General features: G+C 40.0%; 1 protein-coding gene across 5 annotated transcripts in view; it reads left to right on the top strand.

Annotated features, from left to right (window-relative positions):
* Nucleotides 1–24,045, top strand: part of chl1a (cell adhesion molecule L1-like a) — an 85,934-nt gene that overhangs the window by 25,821 nt on the left and 36,068 nt on the right. For all 5 annotated transcript variants that reach the window (XM_060937977.1, XM_060937978.1, XM_060937973.1 and 2 more), the window contains exons 6-12: nt 4,577–4,747; nt 5,030–5,059; nt 5,180–5,282; nt 5,434–5,615; nt 6,538–6,672; nt 19,492–19,632; nt 22,039–22,150. In XM_060937977.1, the coding sequence (XP_060793960.1) occupies nt 4,577–4,747; nt 5,030–5,059; nt 5,180–5,282; nt 5,434–5,615; nt 6,538–6,672; nt 19,492–19,632; nt 22,039–22,150 (874 nt within the window). The remainder of the gene's footprint in view (nt 1–4,576; nt 4,748–5,029; nt 5,060–5,179; nt 5,283–5,433; nt 5,616–6,537; nt 6,673–19,491; nt 19,633–22,038; nt 22,151–24,045) is intronic.

Raw genomic sequence — 24,045 nt, forward strand, 5'->3', positions numbered from 1 at the left:
AAAGACAGAATTAGGCCCATGAGCACACTGCTCCTGTTTTCTGACTGGTGGTTCAGGGCTTGATAGAAATATATGCTTGGCATGCTTGAAACTGGTACAGGCTGTTCTGATTGCAACTTGTTTTGGTTAGTTAAATCCTTGAGCTTTATCTTCGCTCACACATTCTGTTCTCTGCTTAATGAAGGTCACTTTGACCAGCAATATCTTTCTTCTTTCATAAAGTAGTGTAGTCTAAACCAATGATGTAATGCTTCATCACCCATTTACGTTACCCTGTCATCCATAAATAACTTAGCTTCTTCAATCACATCATCATCCAATCACATAGCTACAGTACAACACACTCTTGAATGTGAATATATGCTTATGTTTGTCCTACAATAAACTGAGAAACATGTCTGAGCAGCTGTGTCAGTGACTGTTGCTCCCAGATCTGTGAGGCAGAATCTCTTAGGCGGTAGAGGTCTACATTCCTCGATCATACTCTGTCTCTTTCGGTATAAACAAATCAAAACCTATCAGGGCTCTTATGAAGTTTGACAATATCATGAATTCTGCTGAGTAACTGGATATGTCAGCCAAAAATATGTTCATACATAACACAGAAATGGTTAAAGAAACACAAAATCACTGTTTTGCAAGGACCACCTCAGTGGTGACTCAGTTTTATTATTATTCCCTCCAAGGCAACATTTTTTGTATACAAATGCATTGCTTAAACAGCAGAAAAGCATTTGCCTTAATGTCAGGAGATTTAGAGTTTGAATCCTGACAATGCCACACCTGTCTGTGGATGGCAGCCAAGGGCACAAAATTGACTGTGCTTCAACTAAGGGTTGTCTTACACTCTCTCCCCTGTTAATCACAGTGATGCTAGCCAGTAGCAGGCATCTGTGAACTCATGTGTATGGAAGAGGCTATAGTGCTTTCGTTTGTGGATTTAATGCTGCTTGAGCTGCAGTTAAAAAATGCAGTTGTCAGGGTTCCTGTGTATTGAAGGAAGCATGTGATAGCATTCTAGGTAGCCTTCACCCTCCTCAGTTGAAATCTGTTGTATGATAGGGGAGAGTTGACTGGTGTGGACATGCAACCAAATTGGAGAAAAATGGAAATAATTTTTTTTGACTAAAAAGATATTTAAATAAAACTATACAATGACCATATATAGGGGTGGCACGGTGGTGTAGTGGTTAGCGCTGTCGCCTCACAGCAAGAAGGTCTGGGTACGAGCCCCGTGGCCGGCGAGGGCCTTTCTGTGTGGAGTTTGCATGTTCTCCCCGTGTCTGTATGGGTTTCCTCCAGGTGCCCCACAAAGACCAGCAGAGCAATTCCAGCGTTATGGACGTGACACTTGAACTCAAAATGGCAACAAATGACCCAGTGCATGTTTTATTGTCTCCCAGTATTTAAACAGGTGTTGCATATTTCAAGGCTGTACCATACTGGAGAAGTGATAGAACAAGAACAATTCCCATAGTACATCTAGGGCATGCCAGAAAATGCCAATAAAAGATGCGTTATGGATGTGACAGAAAAAGTATCACTTTTCTTGGGTGACTGTACATTTTTATCAAACTCTGTGAAATTGTAAACCTAATGTAGAAATGGAGAGATCCATTTGATAGAGGGGTCCAAGGTGAATATTAAAAAATCTTTGTTTAAAATATTTTGTATTTCATGCAGAGTTTCGGAAGGAAAAGTCAGCGTTATGGATGTGACGAAATTCCGTTATGGATGTGACGCGTCTGAAATAGACATGGTATATGTTTAGAAAATCAGCAATTTAACCACCATAACCCTTTGAAAAACTCTCTAAATATCAGCTAAAACTATCAAAGTTCTTAAATAATATTTAGGATGGCTATTGTTTTGCTGTTTTGTGGATTTTAGCATACATTTCTGTGGCTTGTGGCAATAATATAGAATTGAACATGGTCAAAGTTGATTTTAGCTTGGGTTTTACATTATAAGAAAGAAAGACTGACAGTGACATATTAGGTTGGTTACAAATTGGTTCAACTTATTCACATCTGTAAAATATAATGTTTTGATGTATTACATGTTGCTTTATTTTTTCATGGTGAGGTTGACATTTACATGGAATTGCCCAGCAATATCTTTCTTTTTTCATAAAGTAGGTTAGGTTAACTGGTGACTCTAAATTGACCGTAGGTGTGAATGTGAGTGTGAATGGTTGTCTGTGTCTATGTGTCAGCCCTGTGATGACCTGGCAACTTGTCCAGGGTGTACCCTGCCTTTCGCCCGTAGTCAGCTGGGATAGGCTCCAGCTTGCCTGCGACCCTGTAGAACAGGATAAGCAGCTACAGATAATGCGATGACATATCTCATCTCATCTCATCATCTCTAGCCGCTTTATCCTGTTCTACAGGGTCGCAGGCAAGCTGGAGCCTATCCCAGCTGACTACGGGCGAAAGGCGGGGTACACCCTGGACAAGTCGCCAGGTCATCACAGGGCTGACACATAGACACAGACAACCATTCACACTCACATTCACACCTACGGTCAATTTAGAGTCACCAGTTAACCTAACCTGCATGTCTTTGGACTGTGGGGGAAACCGGAGCACCCAGAGGAAACCCATGCGGACACGGGGAGAACATGCAAACTCCGCACAGAAAGGCCCTTGCCGGCCACAGGGCTTGAACCCGGACCTTCTTGCTGTGAGGCAACGGCGCTAACCACTACACCACCGTGCCGCCTGCGATTATATATATATATATATATATATATATATACATATATAGTGCCTTGCAAAAGTATTCATCCCCCTTGGTGTTTGTACTGTTTTGTCACATTCCATGCTGGAATTAAAATGGATTTTTGGGGGGTAAGCACCAGTTGATTTACATAACATGCCTACCGCTTTAAAAGTGCACATTGTTTTTTGATTGTGACACAAACAATAATTAAGATGAAAAAACAGAAATCTGGAGTGTGCATATGTATTCACCCCCCAGTCAATACTTTATAGAGCTAACTTTTGCGACAATTACAGCTGCAAGTCTCTTGGAGTATGGCTCTATTAGCTTAGCACATCTAGCCACTGGGATTTTTGCCCATTCCTCAAGGCAAAACTGCTCCAACTCCTTCAAATTAGATGGGTTGCGTTGAGGTACAGTACAGCAATCTTCAAGTTATGCCACAGATTCTCAATTGGATTAAGGTCTGGGCTTTGATTAGGCCATTCCAAGACATTTAAATGTTTCCCTTTAAACCACTCCAGTGTAGCTTTAGCAGTATGTTTAGGGTCATTGTCCTGCTGGAACATGAACCTTCATCCCAGTCTCAAACCTCTGGCTGACTCAAACAGGTTTTCCTCCAGAACTGCCCTGTATTTAGTTCCATCCATCTTTCCTTCAGTCCTGACCAGCTTTCCTGTCCCTGCAGATGAAAAACATCCCCACAGCATGATGCTGCCACCACCATGCTTCATTGTAGGGATGGTGTTCTCAGGGTGTTGGGTTTGCGCCACACATGGTACATTTCCTATGATGGCCAAAAAGTTCAATTTTTGTCTCATTTGATCAGAGAATCTTCTTCCGTGTGTTTGGGAAGTCTGCCACATGCTGTTGGGCAAACTCCAAATGTGATTTTTTTAAGCAATGACTTTTTTTCTGGCCACTCTTCCATAAAGCCCCACTCTGTGGAGTATATGGCTTAAAGTGGTCCTATGGACAGATATTCCCATCTCCACTGTGGATCTTTGCAGCTCCTTCAGTGTTATCTTTGGTGTCTTTGTTGCATCTCTGATTAATGCCCTCCTTGCCTGGTCTGTGAGTTTTGTTGGGTGGCCTTCTCTTGTCAGGTTTGTAGTGGTGCCATATTCTTTCCATTTAGCTATAATGGATTTAATGGTGCTTCCTGGGATATTCAAAGTTTGGGATGTTTTTTATAACCCAACCCTGATCTATACTTCTCCACAACTTTGTCTCTGACCTGTTTGGAGTGCTCCTTGGTTTTCATGTTGCTTGCTTAGTAGTGTTGCAGAGTCAGGGTCCTTCCAGAACAGGTTGCTTTATACAGACATCATGTGACAGATCATGTGACACTTTGATTGCACACAGATGGATCTTAATCAACTAATTATGTGACTTATGAAGTGAATCAGTTGGACCAGCTCTTATTTAGGGGTTTCATATGAAAGGGGGTGAATACATATGCACACTCCAGATTTCTGTTTTTTTCATCTTAATTATTGTTTGTGTCACAATAAAAACAACAATGTGCACCTTTAAAGTGGTAGGCATGTTGTGTAAATCAAATGGTGCTAACCCTGCAAAAATCCCTTTTAATTCCAGCTTGTAATGCGACAAAACAGGACAAACACCAAGGGGGATGAATACTTTTGCAAGACACTGTATACACACACACACACACACACACACACACACACACACACACAGAGAAAATATCACTTATTGCATGTGTTATTGTTTTTATATATTCATTTTTGCTTATTTTCAAGAAGGGTGCCAAAACATTTGAAGGACACTGTATAATGTATCATAAGATGAGCTGTTTTCCACATAACTAATTTGTTGGTACTGTTTGCAGGTCTTGAACACATTTTACAAGATGAGCGAGTGTCTATGGGATTGAATGGGAACCTGTACTTTTCAAACGTGCTAGCGAAAGACAGCCGTAGTGACTACAGCTGTTTTGCTTCTTTCCCAAAGATTCGCACCATCGTCCAGAAAACTGCCATGGCTATTGTGGTCATGTCCTGTATGTCACACCATCTACTTTACCTGCCCACTGAAATGTACAGTCCCAGATGTCTGAGCCCACACCCAAGAACTGTTTCATTTTAAAAAATAAAAAAAAAATCTAATTTTATGGCAGTAACTCTCTAATTCAGGAGTAGATAATTTGAATATGAGGCAAGCCATTTTCTATGAAACAGATTTTGACAGTGGATTCAGACATATGGCCCCCACTGATGATACTGATCCATTTGTTTGCACGCAGTTCGATAAAAAATACTTAATATTCCCCTTTTCCTTCCAGCAAACTCGAGTGGTGAAACAGATGTCACTAGTGAGTCAAATAACTTTCAAATTTGCTTTTGTACTTTTTCAAATGTTTGTCAGTTATTGATAATTAGTTTACCATTGTTTACATTTGAGTTACATTATCTTTTGCAATTTCCATTCCCAGTTTCGAATAGAAAACCAAATCTTCTGGTACCCTCTGGTGATCTGTCTCAAATATATCTGGTACAAGGACAGGATCTCGAGATTGAGTGTATTGCAGAGGGATTGTAAGTTTGTTTTCCAGTTGTAAAATATTAGTTATCTCGATCACCTCATTCTCACAGTGTCATTGTTCATTAATTTTTCTATAATATACAGAAAAGTAAGAGCTAAATGTTGTATTATCTGCATTATTTTAATTTGTACTCTTTCTGTTAGCCCCACACCAATAATAGAATGGACCAAGATTGGAGTGAAGTTGCCAAAACGCACTAACATCAAGAATCATAGAAAATGGTTGATTATAACAAAAGTCACAGAGGAAGACAGTGGAAAATACATGTGCAAGGCAAAGAATTCTGCTGGTGAAGCAGTTCATTTCTTCGACATTATAATAGAAGGTTTGAGTTATGTTATTTTTTAGGTTATTAACTAAATTGGTTTAGGGTCTTAAACATTCTGCTTACTAACAAGAATATTCCTTTGATTCTCTTAAACATAATTTTGAAGTTTTATTTTAAAATATTCAATATATTTTTATATGATTATTCATATAAACTATATATGTAGAAAAAGATTTCAAAACCCCTTTCAATGTTACCATATCCTCCTGTATGCACAAGTGTGCAACTAAGAGATAACATCCATTCATCCATTATATGTAGCCACTTATCCTGTTCTACAGGGTCGCAGACAAGCTGGAGTCTATCCCAGCTGACTATGGGTGAGAGGCGGGGTACACCCTGGACAAGTCGCCAGGTTATCGCAGGGCTGACACATAGACACAGACAACCATTCACACTCACATTCACACCTACGGTCAATTTAGAGCCACCAATTAACCCAACCTGCATGTTTTTGGACTGTGGGGGAAACCGGAGCACCCGGAGGAAACCCACGCGGACACGGGGAGAACATGCAAACTCCACACAGAAAGGCCCTCATCGGCCGCTGGGCTCGAACCCAGGACCTTCTTGCTGTGAGGCGACAGTGCTAACCACTACACCACCATGCCGCCCCTAAGAGATAACATGAGAAATAAAATGTAATCCCACTGATCTGTCATCTCATAACCCGTTAAAAGGTAGTGATCGGTCTAATCACAAAGATTAAATGATAAAATAACTTTCAACATTCTTCCACTTTGGGGAAATTTTCAAATGGACCTGAATACAAACATGAGGGTGAAATTACAATTTAAGAGCAACCTGCTGTTTCTAGTATAGTATCGCAATAACTCACGCCTATTGCTTCTACACTTATCATACCTGAAGTATTGCTCTAATCTGGACATTTTCAAAATCACTATCCTGTTTTTCCTAGTGCCACCACACTGGGTGCAAGAACCAATAAAAAGTCAAGTAGTGTCAATTGGATCAGAGGTACACATAAACTGCCATGCTTCAGGAAAGCCACCACCCACAATCACCTGGATGAGGAATGGTGAACCTCTCCAAGGTAAGTTTCCCACGGTAACTCAACACACACTCAGAAACACACAGAATAGGTTGGCAAAATGACCCCTACTATACTATATCTCTATATGTACAGTACTATGCAAAAGTCTTAGGCACACTATTTTTTCCATACAAACTTTGTTATAGATTGATTATATATTGATATAATCAATATAGATTATATATTGATATAACTTCTGCATTATCGAGTCATTACAAAAACATTTTAGAGTCCAAATGTTCGTTTTCCAGCACAAAATTAAATGTTACAGAAAAAAAAGTTTGTATCTGAGCAGCATATTACATAAACGACCACTTTTCAGATTAAAAAAGAAAGGGAAAGAGGCTGCATGATGCATACAGATATTTATTCGCACAGACACATTTTGGCGTGTGCCTTCCTCAGTGTGCTCAAGCACATCAGTGTTACTACAAATCTTAAATACCCACACCCATGTACACACCCCCATCATCAACCAATGACAATACAATAAAGTTAAATACAATAATTGGCAATATCAATGCAGTAATTAAAACAGTCCATTGGTTTTAAAACCTCTTGTAAAAAAAAACAGATGTAAAATCCAGATGAAAATATGGAAATATGTCAGCACAAGCATCATCAATTCACAATTTTACAAGAAACATGTTAAAGACAAATCTTCATTCATTACATGAAGAATGCAAGTATTCAGGTTAAAAAAAAGTGTCTGTGCGAATAAATATCTGAATGCATAGTATGGCCTCTTTCCCTTTCTTTTGAACTGACTATATCTTATGCCACACTCACAACCCGCTGTAAGTGTTTTGGACACACACGGGTCGCAGGGTTTGGTAGCTCGCAGCTGTGCCACAAGGTCGCGGCGAACCCGGGATAAAGTTTGGGGGAGGAGTACGGGCAAAGTACTTGTCAAGTACAGGTTGCACGCTTGACTTCCTCGAGGCGTGGGAAAAATTGCGCCGTTAGCCCGTGGAAAGCGTATGTCTGACGTATGTGATCAGTGCATATTCGGTGAGTGTGGAGTGCGTGTGATTTGCATTTTACCAGTTTCCTGCGCTAGGAGTATGGGCCGCACTTGTGAAGCATGTATGACGCATGTGATTAGCACGTGACAATCACTCATGACTTGCGTGTGACGCAAGCCAGGAGTGGGTATAAAACCAGCGTGTCTGCAGCATTCTGCATCTGTCTTTCAACTGAAGAACAATATCACTTTGTGCTGTTCCTTAGGTTCTATCATCTGCTTATAAGGGTCCAACTCCCTCAGTCGTTGCAGCGGTATGGCGACAGCCATCTTCTTCCCTTCTACAATGCTACATATTACAAGATCAGTTCCTTGGTTCCTCCCCAATATATACCCGGAGTCTTGCCCCTCGTGTCGCGTGCAGGTCATGTGCGCTGCGTGCACGCCACACATAGGAGTAGAAAGTGAGAGTGTACTTCTCTCTTGGGGGCCGTGCAAATAGCAAGTGTGGAGTACTTGTGTAGTACTTCTGAGGCACGTCACTCATACAATGACCGTGCATCACTCGTGCGTCTTACTGTCATCACAAAGCCCCTACTAGCCGTGCTGCTAACTTGGTTCAGGCATACAAAAGGAGTACGGGTCCCATACATAGTGTACTGTATGTGTTCTTGATTTTTTGGAAGACCCGTAGAATTTGCATGTGCAGGACCAAAAGTCTCCACGGCCAGTCTTTGACCTTCTACAGTGCTGAACACACGCAAGTGTCGTGCAAGTTTCAAGCACGGTTTGGCCAAATTTTTTACTGTAGACCAGCTGTAGTAGCACGTATGGCAGGTTGTGAGTGAACCTTTAGGCCAGCACTCTCAGAATTAATAAAAACATATTGAGTGAAGCCTGCTCCTACCCTTATACAGATTAAAAAAGAAAACATATTGAAGGCTACTGGGTTTTGCTGCAGAATTAAGAAGCAAATGTGACAAAGTGTCCAGAAGAACACTTTGGTTCTGCAAGATGCTCAGTAAAACCTACAGCTCATTTCCTTATAAAACTACACTCACTGTACCTGAGACTACTCTTTTTTTTAAGTAAAGGGACATTTCACACCAGATATTAACTTTGTTTCATTTATTATGGCTTACTGCTGTTTATAGTATTTTTTAATGTTGAAACATTTCATTATTTTAAACCATTTTTAGTCTATAACATTTCTTTACATGTACCTAAGACTTTTGCACAGTACTGTATATGTATAGCTATATCTCTACTATCTATCTCACAGTGTTGATTAAAAAGTGAATGAGTACTACAAATTACAGTAGACAATGTATCAAATCATATTTCAACTCACATAAAATAACTATAAATGACATTTACCACAATGTACCTATTCAATTTTGCATGCAAAAGTGAAAAAGTACCACAAGCTTTACCCCAAGCTCTAATTGTTTTCTTTTGTATTAACCTGTGTGAATTCCTACAATTTTATGGTTCTGAGTTCTACTGAATCACTTCTGATATTGAGGATGCCATTATTTGTGGTATTTTATTCACTTCACAAAAGCAGTTGTGTTAGCATGTTGGTAATTCACACTGGTCCTCACACTGGAATTAGGGCACTGTAATATAACGTGTTACTATGAGCTGTTTAAATACATCATGTAAAGCATACTGAGACAGAAGAACGGTGATGTGGTAAACATAACTGTTGTTTGTGAGGGAAACTGTGACTGATATTAAAACACTAAGAAGTCTCCTCCTTCGCTGTGACTGACTTAGCCTGTCTATGGAACCTACCTGTGCTTCATGAGTTGTTTTTAATAGAAGGTGAGTGTTCGGGCTGGGGCAGACAACAAAGGACCCACTTGTGCAGCCAAAACAGCTCTGACCCATTGAGGCATGAACTCGAGAAAACCTCTGAAGGTGTGCTGTAGTATCTGGCACCAAAACGTTAGCAACAGATCCTTTCAATCCTGTAAGTTGTGAGGTGGGGCCTTCATGGACATATTTGTCCTGCACATCCCACTGATGCTTGATTGGATTGGGATCTGGGGAATTTGGAGGCCCCTGCGATGATCTGGCAACTTGTCCAGGGTGTACCCCACCTCTTGCCCATAGTCAGCTGGGATAGGCTCCAGCTTGCCTGTGACCTTGTACAGGATAAGCAGCTACAGATAACGGATGGATGGATGGATGGATGGATGGATGGATGGATGGATGGATGGATGGATGGATGGATGGATGGAAGGAAGGAATTTGGAGGCCAAGTCAACACCGTGAACTCTTTCCCATGTTCCTCAAACCATTCCTGAATAATTTTTGCAGTGTGGTGGAACACATTATCCTGCTGAGTAGACACTGCCATTAGGAAATATCACTGCCACAAGGGGTGTACTTGGTCTGCAACAATGTTTAAGTAGGTGGTACATTACATCCACATGAATGCCAGGACCTAAGGTTTCCCAGCAGAACATTGCGTAGAGCATCACACTGCCTCCACCAGCTTGTCTTCTTCTCATAGTACATCTCGGTGCCATCTTTTCACTGGTAAACAGCACACATACACCTGGCCATTCACATGATGATCTAGCCATCACAATTTGGCCCTCGTCAAAGTCGCTTGTCCATTTTTTCCTGTGTCCATCATATCACGAACTTCAAGAATTGACTTTTCACTCGCTGCCTAATATATCCCACCCCTCGACAAATTCCATTATTGAACAATTATTCACCAATATTCACCAAGCCTGAGGCAGATAATTGTTTTAGTATAAATACACAGGTGATTATTTAAAAAAAAAATCTTATTTAAAAAAAACTATTTCAAACTTCAAAAGCAGCATGCAAATGTAATGCATGCAGGGTTGTGTCACTTTTCTATGCTAACTCGCATAAAATACTTTGTTTTGAAATTGCTAAAATAAACCACAATTCCACTTTACCTTTGGTTAGTTTGAGACCAAACTTCATAGCCTCTTTAGTGCTTTTAGGAACAACATCCATCCATCCATCCATTATCTGTAGCCGCTTGTCCTGTTCTACAGGGTCGCAGGCAAGCTGGAGCCTATCCCAGCTGACTATGGACGAGAGACGGGGTACACCCTGGACAGGTCGCCAGGTTATTGCAGGGCTGACACAGAGACAAACAACCATTCACACTCACATTCACACCTACGGTCAATTTAGAGTCACCAATCTTTGGACTGTGGGGGAAACCGGAGCACCCAGAGGAAACCCACGCAGACACAGGGAGAACATGCAAACTCCACACACAAAGGCCCTCGCCGGCCGCTGGGCTCAAACCTAGGACCTTCTTGCTGTGAAGTGACAGTGCTAACCACTACACCACCGTGCCGCCTAGGAAGAACATTTTCTTTCATAATTTGTAATTCTTCCTCACTTACAGTGACAAAGTGATTGGCAGCCATTTTGCCAAGTCGCTCAAGGTGATTATCGAGAAATAGTCCAAATTTCTCAACCAATCAGCGTGCACAATTTTCTATAATCATTTGCATATTTATACTAAAAACAGTTATACTATTTGTCAGTGGTGTTTAATGTTATGGCTGATAAGTGTATGCACTCAAAGAAATGAAACATGCATGTTGCTGGAGTTAAATAACTAGTTCATGTTAAATTTATTAAATATTGTCGTGTTTAACAATTAAATCAAGTGAGTTTTGTTTTAATAACCTAACAGCATTGGTTTTTATGATTATTAGACCTTATTGAGTTGGATTTATGTAAATCTATGTAAATCTATGGACGGGGGCAGCAACGGCCATTTTTGTAGAATTCCAGTGCATGGTTCAGCTTGATGCAGATCAGTGTGAAGACATAATGGTTTTCTTGGTTATATGCACTTAAAGATGCCCGTGCACTTTACAACAAAGGCGAAGGCTTTTTTTTTTTCTTTAAAGTAACTTGAATCACCTTTCTATTTTTTTGACATTGTAATCTGCCAAATGTTTAGTTTTTCAAATTGAAAGATGCACTTGGGCAAACAAATAAAACTGAGTTAAATAGTTATTTTGTGTTGTGTACGGTACTTTAAGTAGATATTGTTGGAACAAATGCAGACAGTACAGAACGCAGAAATGTAAATTAAACACAAGTTTATTAAATAAATCCAACATAACTCTGTTCACCAAATGCAACGTGGCGTTGTTAATTAAATCCAACATAACTCTGTTCACAAAATGCAACATAACTTTGTCAGCTAAATCCAACATGGCTTTATTTAATACCGTCCATGCAACTTTGTGTAGTAAATCTAACATAACTCTGTTGAATAACTCAACATAACTGTATTCAATACATCTAAATTAACACAGTTTCGTGGGACCGGTTGCCATAACTCGGTAGAGTAAATCCAATGTTTTATTTTTTTGAGTGTGTGTAATTCACAGATCTAGAGACACTTATAAATCTTCCCAACTATACCTTTAAAACAAGCTCTTTATCTTAACAATAAGTTGATTATAAGGTTCAGTGCAGCTTGCATTACTTTCCTTGAAGTAACATATTTAGGCAGGAGAACAGTCTCATCTACCCAAAAAGATAAAAAGTAGTAAAAAACAAAACAAAACTTGCAGGCAGTTTAGTTTTTAATTCAATTAGTTTTGATTTAATTTAATTTCAGCTCAATTCAATTCAGTTTAATTCTGAATCACTACAATATAGAGTTGTAACAGAAGCAGCAAACAATACTAAGTATTTTAAAGGGAGACAGAATGCTTGGCACAAGTATAGTGTGAATAGAAGCGCTGGGGTAAGCATGTGACACGGCACTTCTTAGGAAGTGCAAGTCTCTATAATACCCAGCATGAAAGGTGAATCATAAGCATAGCGGTTGTTTGAATGTGCAAACCTTTGTGGTTTCCAGCTGATATTATCTACAGTAGCAATATGGTTAATCATAAATGCATGTAGCTCCAAGCTCAAGAAGGAGGAACAGAGATTAATGCTATTTTGTAGCTGGGGTCTTAGTAGGGGGAAAAAATTCTGACCCTTACTGTAGTACTGTGAGTAGAGACCATGTAGAGAAATTTGTATATGTTATTATCCTGTAAAGACAAACAGAATAACTTTTTAAGAAAAAAAAGATATCCATACCCTCACTGGCCACTTTATTAAGGGCACTGATCGTTCATGCAACTATACAATCTGACAATCATGTGGATACAGCACAATGCATAAAATCACACAGATACATGTCAAGAGTTTCAGTTTATGTTCACATTAAACATCAGAATGGGGAAAATGTGATCTCAGTGACATTAATTGTGGCATAGTCGTTGGTGCCAGTCAAGCTGGGTGTTTCAGAATTACAGGTGAAATGGTACGAAAATGTAATATCATGATTATAGTGATGGGCAGCATGGTGGTGTAGTGGTTAGCACTGTCGCTTCACAGCAAGAAGGTTCTGGGTTTGAGCCCTGTGGCCGGCGAGGGCCTTTCTGTGTGGAGTTTGCATGTTCTCCCCGTATCTGCGTGGATTTCCTCCGGGTGCTCCTGTTTCCCCCACAGTCCAAAGACATGCAGGTTAGGTTAATTGGTGGCCCTAAATTGACCATGAATGCGAGTGTGAATGGTTGTTTGTCTCTATGTGTCAGCCCTGCAATGATCTGGCAACTTGTCCAGGGTGTACCCATAGTCAGCTGGGATAGGCTTCAGATTGCCCGTGACCCTGCACAGGATAAGCGGTTACAGATAATGGATGGATTATAGTGACCAAATTTATCATGGTTATCAGTATTGTTAGTTATTGGTATTGTTAGTTGTCAGTTATCGGTATTGTTAAAATGTGCTGACAATGTTCAAAAAGTACTGCTACATAAACTGAAATCATTTCACCAAGTTTTATATTGAAAAAGACAAACAAAATTAGCAGCACAATGTACTTTTTGTTTGTAGAAACATGCATAAGGGGTGCCATCAATGACTATTCTTCTATCAATTAATCTATCAGTTATTTTACCAATTAATCAATTAATGGGCACTTTCGTGCAGTGGTTAGCACTCTTGCCTCACAGCAAGAAGGTTCTGTGTTTGAACCTCCCAGCCTACTGGGACCTTTCTGTATAGAGTTTTCATGTTATTCCCATGACTGTGTGGGTTTATTCCAGGTGCTCTTGTTTCCTCCCACAGTCCTAAAACATGCAGATTAGGTCAACTGGCTCGTCTAAATTACCCATAGATTTGAATGTGAGTGAGAATGGTTGTTTGTCTCTGTGTTAGTCCTGCAATAGATTTGTGACTTGCCCAGGATGTAATAGCTAATGTAAAGGGGAAGTCATGGCCTAACAGTTAGAGAAACAGCTTTGGGACCAGGGAAAGGTTGCCGGTTTGATTCCCTGGACCAGCAGGAATGGCTAAAGTGCCCTTGAGCAAGGCACCTATCCCCGAACTGCTCCCCAGGCTGCTCTGGGTATGTTGTACGTCACTCCGGATAAAAGCGTTTGCTAAATGCCATTAATGTAATGTAATAACAGATGGCTATATAGTGAATTAATTTAAATTATTAATTTTCCTCCAAAAAATATAAATGACCATTTCATTTAAGTTCATTTTATTTTAGTTTTACTGAGATAATGAAGAGAAAAACAAATATATCATAATTATTGAACATGTAATAATGAAGACATTCCCTATGTTCTTTTAACTTGCACTTTTAATTATATTGACCACAGTTATTCAATTGTTATCTTTTAGATTTATGGCATTCCCTACACAAAGAAATGTGCTTAAAATAATGGCAGAAATAAAATAATTAGACAAGGTACATTTCCCAACAAGTCTAACGTGCGCGCGCGCGCGCGCGCACGCACGCACACACACACACACACACACACCACACACACACAGGCAATATCAATCAACATAGAATAAGCCCAGACATTTATTCAATAGAAACTTTAAGGTAGCAGGCAGATGATTTTTGGCATGAATAATGAGTGTATTTAGCAGCTACAAGGGTAAAATATATTAAAACACTCTCCCTATTAATGGTAAGTTAAGAAACATGAACAGATAACTCTTAGGGTCATTTTGCCTTTTCTGGCAGGCTCATGCATAGTGCTCATGCTGCTATAATTATAAAAACTCCCATACTTTCAAAGTTTTGGGTCTTTACAAACAGACATGTTTGCAATTGAGTCCGACTCTAGCCTCCATGACTTTTTAAAACAGTAGTGTTGACTAGATCCAAAATATGGTGGTAAAATCCAGTGCACATGCACATGATACGAGTGCACAGAACAGTTATGAGGATTGTTTTCTGCTTGTGAATCAAATGCATGCTTGGGTTTGGAGAATAGAGACTAATTAAATGGCATTCAAAAATGGCATCATTTATGTAGTGATATTGGGAGACTGTTGCTAACTTTGGTTGATGCTGGACAGTATTTAATGTGAGCTTTTCAAACCACTGTAATCAATTGTGGTTTTAATGATAATTAAAATTTGAAACAGTAAGACTAGCTGTTGGGAATTTTACTGTGGTTTACCATGAAACGAGTAACCATTTCATCCCTATTCGGAATCTGCTGATCTTCTGGGTTGTTGTTGTTTTTTCACACACAACAGTCTAAATTTTGCACAGATTGGAGCAAGGAAAAAACAGAGTGAAGCAGTTCTGCAGGCACAAATGCCTTATTGATGCGAGAAGTCAGAGGAGAATGGCCAGCCTGGTTTGAACTGATAGGAAGGCTACAAAAAATATATATATATATTTACTGTGCTGAGCAGAAAAGTATCTCAGAATGAACAATACATTAAACCTCAAGGCAGATGGGCTACAACAGCAATAGCTACAACTCCTGCCAGCCAAGAACAGGAACCTGAGGTTACAGTGGGAACAGGATGACTGTACAGTTGAAGAGTGCTTGATGATTCTTGATTTCTGCAGCAATATGCAGGTGGTTGGCTCAGAATTTTGCACCAACAGTATAAATCTATGGACAGTTCAGGATGCTGGTGGTAATATCATGGTATGGGGAATAGTTTCTTGACGCACAGTGAGCCCCTTAATACTGTGGTGCTTTAAAGTTTGTGAACCCTTTAGAATTTTCTATATTTCTGCATAAATATGACCTAAAACATCATCAGATTTTCACACAAGTCCTAAAAGTAGATAAAGAGAACCCAGTTAAACAAATAAGACAAAAATACTATACTTGGTCATTTATTTATTGAGAAAATGATCCAATATTACATATCTGTGAGTGGCAAAAGTATGTGAACCTCTAGGATTAGCAGTTAATTTGAAGGTGAAATTAGAGTCAGGTGTTTTCAATCAATGGGATGACAATCAGGTGTGAGTGGGCACCCTGTTTTATTTAAAGAACAGGGATCTATCAAAGTCTGATCTTCACAACACGTTTGTGGAAGTGTATCATGGCACGAACAAAGGAGATTTCTGAGGACCTCAGAAAAAACGTTGTTGATGCTCATCAGGCTGGAAAAGGTTACAAAACCATCTCTAAAGAGTTTGGACTCCACCAATCCACAGTCAGACAGATTGTGTACAAATGGAGGAAATTCAAGACCATTGTTACCCTCCCCAGGAGTGGTCGACCAACAAAGATCACTCCAAGAGCAAGGTGTGTAATAGTCAGTGAGGTCACAAAGGACCCCAGGATAACTTCTAAGCAACTGAAGGCCTCTCTCACATTGGCTAATGTTCATGAGTCCACCATCAGGAGAACATTGAACAACAATGGTGTGTATGGCAGGGTTGCAAGGAGAAAGCCACTGCTCTCCAACAAGAACATTGCTGCTCGTCTGCAGTTTGCTAAAGATCACATGGACAAGCCAGAAGGCTATTGGAAAATGTTTTGGGGATGGATGAGACCAAAATAGAACTTTTTGGTTTAAATGAGAAAAGTTATGTTTGGAGAAAGGAAAACATTGCATTCCAGCATAAGAACCTTATCCCATCTGTGAAACATGGTGGTGGTAGTATCATGGTTTGGGCCTGTTTTGCTGCATCTGGGCCAGGACGGCTTGCCATCATTGAAGAAACAATGAATTTTGAATTATATCAGCGAATTCTAAAGGAAAATGTCAGGACATCTGTCCATGAACTGAATCTCAAGAGAAGGTGGGTCATGCAGCAAGACAACGACCCTAAGCACACAAGTCTCATCTCATCTCATTATCTCTAGCCGCTTTATCCTGTTCTACAGGGTTGCAGGCAAGCTGGAGCCTATCCCAGCTGACTACGGGCGAAAGGTGGGGTACACCCTGGACAAGTCGCCAGGTCATCACAGGGCTGACACATAGAAACAGACAACCATTCACACTCACATTCACACCTATGGTCAATTTAGAGTCACCAGTTAACCTAACCTGCATGTCTTCGGACTGTGGGGGAAACCGGAGCACACCCACGCGGACACGGGGAGAACATGCAAACTCCCCACAGAAAGGGCCTCGCCGGCCACGGGGCTCGAACCCGGACCTTCTTGCTGTGAGGCGACAGCGCTAACCACTACACCACCGTGCCTCCCAGCACACAAGTCGTTCTACCAAAAAATGGTTAAAGAAGAATCAAGTTAATATTTTGGAATGGCCAAGTCAAAGTCCTGACCTTAATCCAATCGAAATGTTGTGGAAGGACCTGAAGCGAGCAGTAGGAAACCCACCAACATCCCAGAGTTGAAGCTGTTCTGTATGGAGGAATGGGCTAAAATTCTTCCAAGCTGGTGTGCAGGACTCATCAACAGTTACCGGAAACGTTTAGTTGCAGTTATTGCTGCACAAAGGGGTCACACCAGATACCGAAGGCAAAGGTTCACATGCTTTTGCCACTCACAGATATGTAATATTGGATCATTTCCCTCAATAAATAAATGACCAAGTATAATATTTTTGTCTCATTTGTTTAACTGGGTTCTCTTTATCTACTTTTAGGACTTGTGTGAAAATCTGATGATGTTTTAGGTCATATTTATGCAGAAATATAGAAAATTCTAAAGGGTTCACAAACTTTCAAGCACCACTGTACCAGTTCAGCATCAACTGAATGACATAGCCCATCTGATTAGTGTTGCTTACTGCATTCCCATTAATAGCCAGAATTTACCCATATTACAATGACTGCTTCCAGCATAATAATGCGCTATGTCACAAAGCAAAAGTTGTCTCAAACCAGTTTCATGAACAGGACTGTCACATCCATTATGGAGAATTCACTGCCAAGCCAATAGAAGGCATCCTGCCGTGTATTTTGAAGATTCTTCTGTTATTCCATTCATTTCCTGTGCACACCTGTTCAGTTTCTCCTTTGATTAGATTCATTATACAGTATAAGTTTTGTGTTTTACCACCTTAGCTGCTTCGTGTCTGTTATTTTGCTTGACTGTTGTTGGTTTTGTTTTCATGTTGAGTTCTTGTTTTGCTCCCCATTCCTGTTCTGCTAGTTTTATTATTCTGCCTTGGTTTGTTTTGTTCATATTTGCTTCAGTAAAGAAGAAGCCTGCACTTGCATCCATTCTCCAGTTTTGTGAGAATGACGATGATTTCAGTGTACTTCAGTGGCCTCTCTCTCTCTTGATAGCATACCTGAAATAGCACACTTCTTGAGCCTGGGCTCCAACTCCTTTAATCACATTTAATCACAAAGCACCACAGAGTAAACATAAGCTTAAGAGTCATTCGGATTGATCTTTTTCTGAACTCATCCCTCAGATCTGTTTACTAAGGATGGCTTTACTGGGAGTAGTAAGCTACCCGTGGCATTGCCCTGAGGTATAATTTAGGCACTGAAGTACATGTTAGTAGTGCACAGGCCCCTCCATCACAACAAGGTGTTGATCCACAAAGTGTTATCTGTTGGCTATGGCTAAAGAATACTGCTCAAACACAGCAGTGTGGAATAAATTGAGGAAGAAAAATGTAGTCGGAGATGAGAGACAGAAATAATGGAAAAGCATGGAAAGGCTGAGATTCATATGGCTAATATTCATTATATGGAGGGTGCCATGGTCTAATGTTTAGAGAAGCAGTTTGGGACCCAAAGGTCACCAGTTCGATTCCCCAGACCAGCCAGAATGGCTGAAATGCCCTTGAGCAAGGCACCTAACCTCCAACTGCTCCCCAAGATGCTTTGGATATGTTTTATGTCACTCTGGATAAGAGTGTCTGCTAAGTGCCATTAATGTAATGTAATATTCATTATAAGATTCATTGGATTAATAGGATCATCACTCCTTAACCAACCATTTTAAGGCAACCAAAGGGTGTACTTCCTGTGAACAAGGTTGCTGATTTACTTCCCTAAATTTCTAAAAATATTGGGCTGTATTCAGAGTTGAGTTAAATGTGCACAGTAAATATTTAATATAGAACTTATACACGTCAGTAGTAAGACCTCAGGCATAATTACAGATGTAAATGCTTCTCAGAGTTAACTGAGAACCTTTGCATGTGGAGTGGGTGTTTGCCTAAAGCAGAGGCATGTCTCAGTTACATGAGATTCTGACCTTTGAGTTATGCACATTTTTCTTGCGTAATATTGCCTTCTTGTGTGATATTGCAGTATAAACTGCGGTGTCAGTCTGACAGTAGAATCTGCCCACAATATGTCAAGCTGGCATATGCTTAGGGCTTTGTAAATGCATTAAAAATAAAATTATGGAATGCCATTTGGCACTATTAATTGATTAACTAGTTAATGTGGTGTTTGTATCCATATATTACATCGAGTGCTTCATAATAATCAATACAAAACTCTAATGTGTGGTGGGATATACAGGGAGATAGACATTTTGAATATAAAATGTATTAACTTTGTTTATGCAAACCAATTTATTGTTAAGAACTGACTACAACAATTTTTTTTTCTTTTTCAGAATTCTCCTCATCCCATATCAGAGTGCTACATGACACAGTAATCCTTTACAGAGCACAAGAAAATAACACTGCAGTGTATCAGTGTGAGGTCTCCAACAAACATGGCACTTTACTCAGCAATTCCAACATCATGGTCATGAGTAAGTGATCTGTATTACACTAGTTGAGTAAAGGAATGAATTATAATTCTGTAACTCTCTCTGTATAACCCTTCCTATTTTCAAGACCCAGAAAGTTTTCCCAAATTTACCATCGACACAACCAGGAACTTCAGGCACTCTGCCGAAGCTCCACTGCCTGATTAATTACATTCAGAATTTGGAATCTGATTTTTTTTTTAATTATTTGCCAAGAACCTAATGTGCACTATAAAAATGATTTGTTGCTTTAACGTAAAAAAAATTAGTAACTTTTTTTTTTTGCTCTAAAATGTTTGAGTTAATTGAAATTCATATAGTAAGTTAAATTGATCGCCTCATTGTGCTAACTTACGATATGAGTTTCAATGAGCTCAAAGTTTTAAGGCAGCTCAGTTACTAACTTTAAGATCAAATAACTTTTTTTTTAATACAGTGTACAAAGAATTCCTTTTGGGGCAGTGTCACATAAATTGAACAGAATATTAAAAGACCATATAACAGTTACAATACAATATAATAATAAAGTAATACATTACAGAAAGAAAGCAAAAAAATGCAATGCATTGAATGTTACATAAATACTGACAAAATAGTGTGCAACTGATGCAATGGATAGAACATCAGATGAGGATGAGTATTGGATAATTACAATAATGTTTCGATTAAAAAAATATAATGCAAGCACAATTATAGTTAAATAAACATCTGAACAGTGACTGATTTGTGCAGTTAAAATTAGTTATTGCTGTAAAAGCATATATAATGGATGTTGGAGAGGTCCTTGTTTAAGGAAATAATGTTTTGTGGAAAGAAGTTGACTGATATAGGACTTTTTATGGGTCTTATTCTTGATTTCTGCTGTGAAGGGAAATGCTAGAAGAGAGAGAGGGTGTGGGTGGGGGAGCTGGCTCTGCAGTAGAAAAAGGGCAGCAGCTTCTGTGCCAGAGTTAATGTATCCACTTTAGCTGCTGGAGGAAGTACAAATGCTGAAGAACCTTCTTGGTGAAACTTGCATTAAAGTTTCTGTCCCTTCTGAGATCCTACTAAAAGACAGTGTCCAAGAATTTTTGTGATTCTGCTTTGCTCATGCATTGAAACCATTTAATTTTAATAATTTAATTTTAATTTATTAGCTTTTTGCCATAGCAAGAGCTATGTGTACATACATTATGGATTGGAAACCACTACAGCTTGCGCCAATTACAGTAGCCCCATTGTACAATCTGCATGTCTTTGGACTGTGGGGGAAACCGGAGCACCCAGAGGAAACCCACGCAGACACGGGGAGAACATGCAAACTCCACACAGAAAGACCCCTGTCGGCTGCAAGGCTCGAACCCGGAACCTTCTTGCTGTGAGGTGACAGTGATAACCATTACACCACCGTGTAAAATTTATTTCTATGGAAAGCTGAGTGGCAAATACTTTTGTCTGAAATCAGTGGCAGTTTTCATACGTTCAGCTCCTAACTGTTAGTCTCAGACAATGACACCAGAGGACCAAACATTTTTGAGTTTGACACAGTAACTCTGAGAAGTACAGTCATTGATGTATAGTGACATTATGACATATCGTCATATAGAGGAACTTGATAATCCAGTGATAGACAGATGGAGATACATGTAGCTCCATCAGTTTATCCAAGAATAGGTCAACACTGAATTTGAAAGTGTTTGCAATATGAAGTGAGATCATCTGTGTTTTTCATTTATGACAAATATTTTGTATTAGTGATGAGTGCTCGGAGGTTTCTGTTAATTTGTAATTGACTGAAAGTAGAATGTGTGTGTGTGTGTGCGTGTGTGTGTGTGTGTGTGTGTGTGTGCGTGCATGCGCGCGTGCGCACGCGTGCACATGGTTACACAATTATTATATACATGGGCGGCATGGTGGTGTAAGTGGTTAGCAGTGTCGCCTCACAGCAAGAAGGTTCTGGGTTTGAGCCCAGCGGCAAGCGGGGGCCTTTCTGTGTGGAGTTTGCATGCTCTCCCCAAGTCTGTGTGGGTTTCCTCTGGGTGCTCCGGTTTCCCCCACAGTGCAAAGACATGCGGTTAGGTTAATATGGGACGGTCTTGGGCTGAGGTGCCCTTGAGCGAGGCACCTAACTCCCAACTGCTCCCCGGGCGCTGTTAGCATGGCTGCCCATTGCTCTGGGTATGTGTGTGTGCTCTGTGCTCACGTGTGTGTTCACTGCTTCAGATGGGTTAAATGCAGAGAGGATTTTCACAAGCATGTGATGAATAAAGTTGTTGTACTTCTTCTTCCACATTTGTTGTTGTTGTCATTGTTATTGTTTGTTTGTTGTGTGCTGCATCTTATGTGGGTCAAGTTAAAAATGAGCCAAATGTTAGCGTTAATGTTTTTTAATATTTCATAAATAACTAATTTAATCTGGTTCCTTCCTAGATCTTCCTCCTTTGATCCTGACACAGAATTCGGTAAAGTACAGTGTTGTGTGTGGGAACACTGTCATCATGGACTGCAAAGTCTTTAGTTCTCCACCTGCTGATATTGTCTGGTCAGTCACATACCATTTTGGAAATGTTAATTTATTCTTTTGTCTGCTCATATCCCTCTTGTTTTAAGTTATTAATGTCTTGCGGATGGTTGACCAATAAAGGCAGTACAGAGGTGACTGGTAAATTATATGAAATTATTTTTAATTTGTGTGCATGTGTGTTCACTGCTTCAGATGGGTTAAATGCAGAGAGGAATTTCACAAGTGTGTGATGAATAAAGTTGTGCTTTCTTTCTTTCTTTCTTTCTTTCTTTCTTTCTTTCTTTCTTTCTTTTTATGTTTAATTGGATGCTTGGAGTATCTTCATAGCAGCTTTTCACAAACAGAAGTATGACTTTTGAAAGTCTCCACCAGCTTGTGCTCATGGTCAGCATAAATAGAATTGGAGAGAGAGGGAGGGGGAAGATATGAGAGAAGCAGGCTAAGCCAGACACTGTTGTCACTTCTGATCTTAATGTACTCTGAGACCCACCATACCAAGTCACAAGGAATGAAAAATGTGGCATGTTCAGCATAATTAACACAGAGTCAATGATGAAGATAAAACTAGAGCAAAGGGTCTGAAAGTTATAGAGAAAGAATTAAAGGCAAATATTTCCTTCAGGTCTGTGCTATCTTCGAAATGCTAATTTATACTTTTGCCTATTCATATGCTTATGGTTTTATGTTATTAATGTTTACTAGATGATTAACAAATAGCAAGGAAGATTAGCAATACATACATACATATATACATACATACATACATGAATATACACTACCGTTCAAAAGTTTGGGGTCACTTTGAAATTTCCTTATTTTTGAAAGAAAAGCACTGTTCTTTTCAATGAAGATCACTTTAAACTAATCAGAAATACACTCTATACATTGCTAATGTGGTAAATGACTATTCTAGCTAAATTCTACTAAATGTCTGGTTTTTGGTGCAATATCTCCATAGGTGTATAGAGGCCCATTTCCGGCAACTATCACTCCAGTGTTCTAATGGTACAATGTGTTTGCTCATTGCCTCAGAAGGCTAATGGATGATTAGAAAACCCTTGTACAATCATGTTAGCACAGCTGAAAACAGTTTAGCTCTTTAGAGAAGCTATAAAACTGACCTTCCTTTGAGCAGATTGAGGTGGTGTTTACATTAGACCGTATCAGCGGATCATCAGATTAACGTTTTTAAAACGATTCGCGTGCACACAGCAACACCAATACACGATTCGCGTGCACACAGCAACGCCAATACACGGATACGCTAAGCTCCGCAGGCATCCTGCACTCCAAATCACTCCGCCCTGAACAGCGAGTGCCCTCTGGAGGGTGCGCACTCCGGCCCTGCGCAGCTCACAGAGCGCGCGAGTAAAGCGCACGAGCAGTGATTCGGGACAAATAGCAGGAAGTGAAAGTCCGCGCCGTTTTTCAGCAGTCGCGTCACATGACCAACGTGGCATGACCAACGCCAGCGAATCAGGAAGGTGGATGTCACAGTGACGTTGTCCAATGACGACGTCAGCTAGAGCTCAGCACAGCGTATCCTCGTATCTCAATGTTTACACAGCACCGGATCAGATACGAACTGGGTTGAATACATGGGCCCTGGTGGATTCAAGTTGTTCCGCCTGTGGAGTCGTTTCCCGGGGTTTTAATGTGAACGGACAGTGCATCCGCGACGAAAACGAGACGGATACGGTCTAATGTAAACACTACCTGAGTTTCTGGAGCATCACATTTGTGGGGTCGATTAAATGCTCAAAATGGCCAGAAAAATGTCTTGACTATATTTTCTATTCATTTTACAACTTATGGTGGTAAATAAAAGTGTGACTTTTCATGGAAAACACAAAATTGTCTGGGTGACCCCAAACTTTTGAACGGTAGTGTACATACACTCACTAGCCACATTA

Source organism: Neoarius graeffei, chromosome 13 (genome assembly GCF_027579695.1).
Source record: "Neoarius graeffei isolate fNeoGra1 chromosome 13, fNeoGra1.pri, whole genome shotgun sequence".
NCBI classification, from domain to species: Eukaryota; Metazoa; Chordata; class Actinopteri; order Siluriformes; family Ariidae; genus Neoarius; species Neoarius graeffei.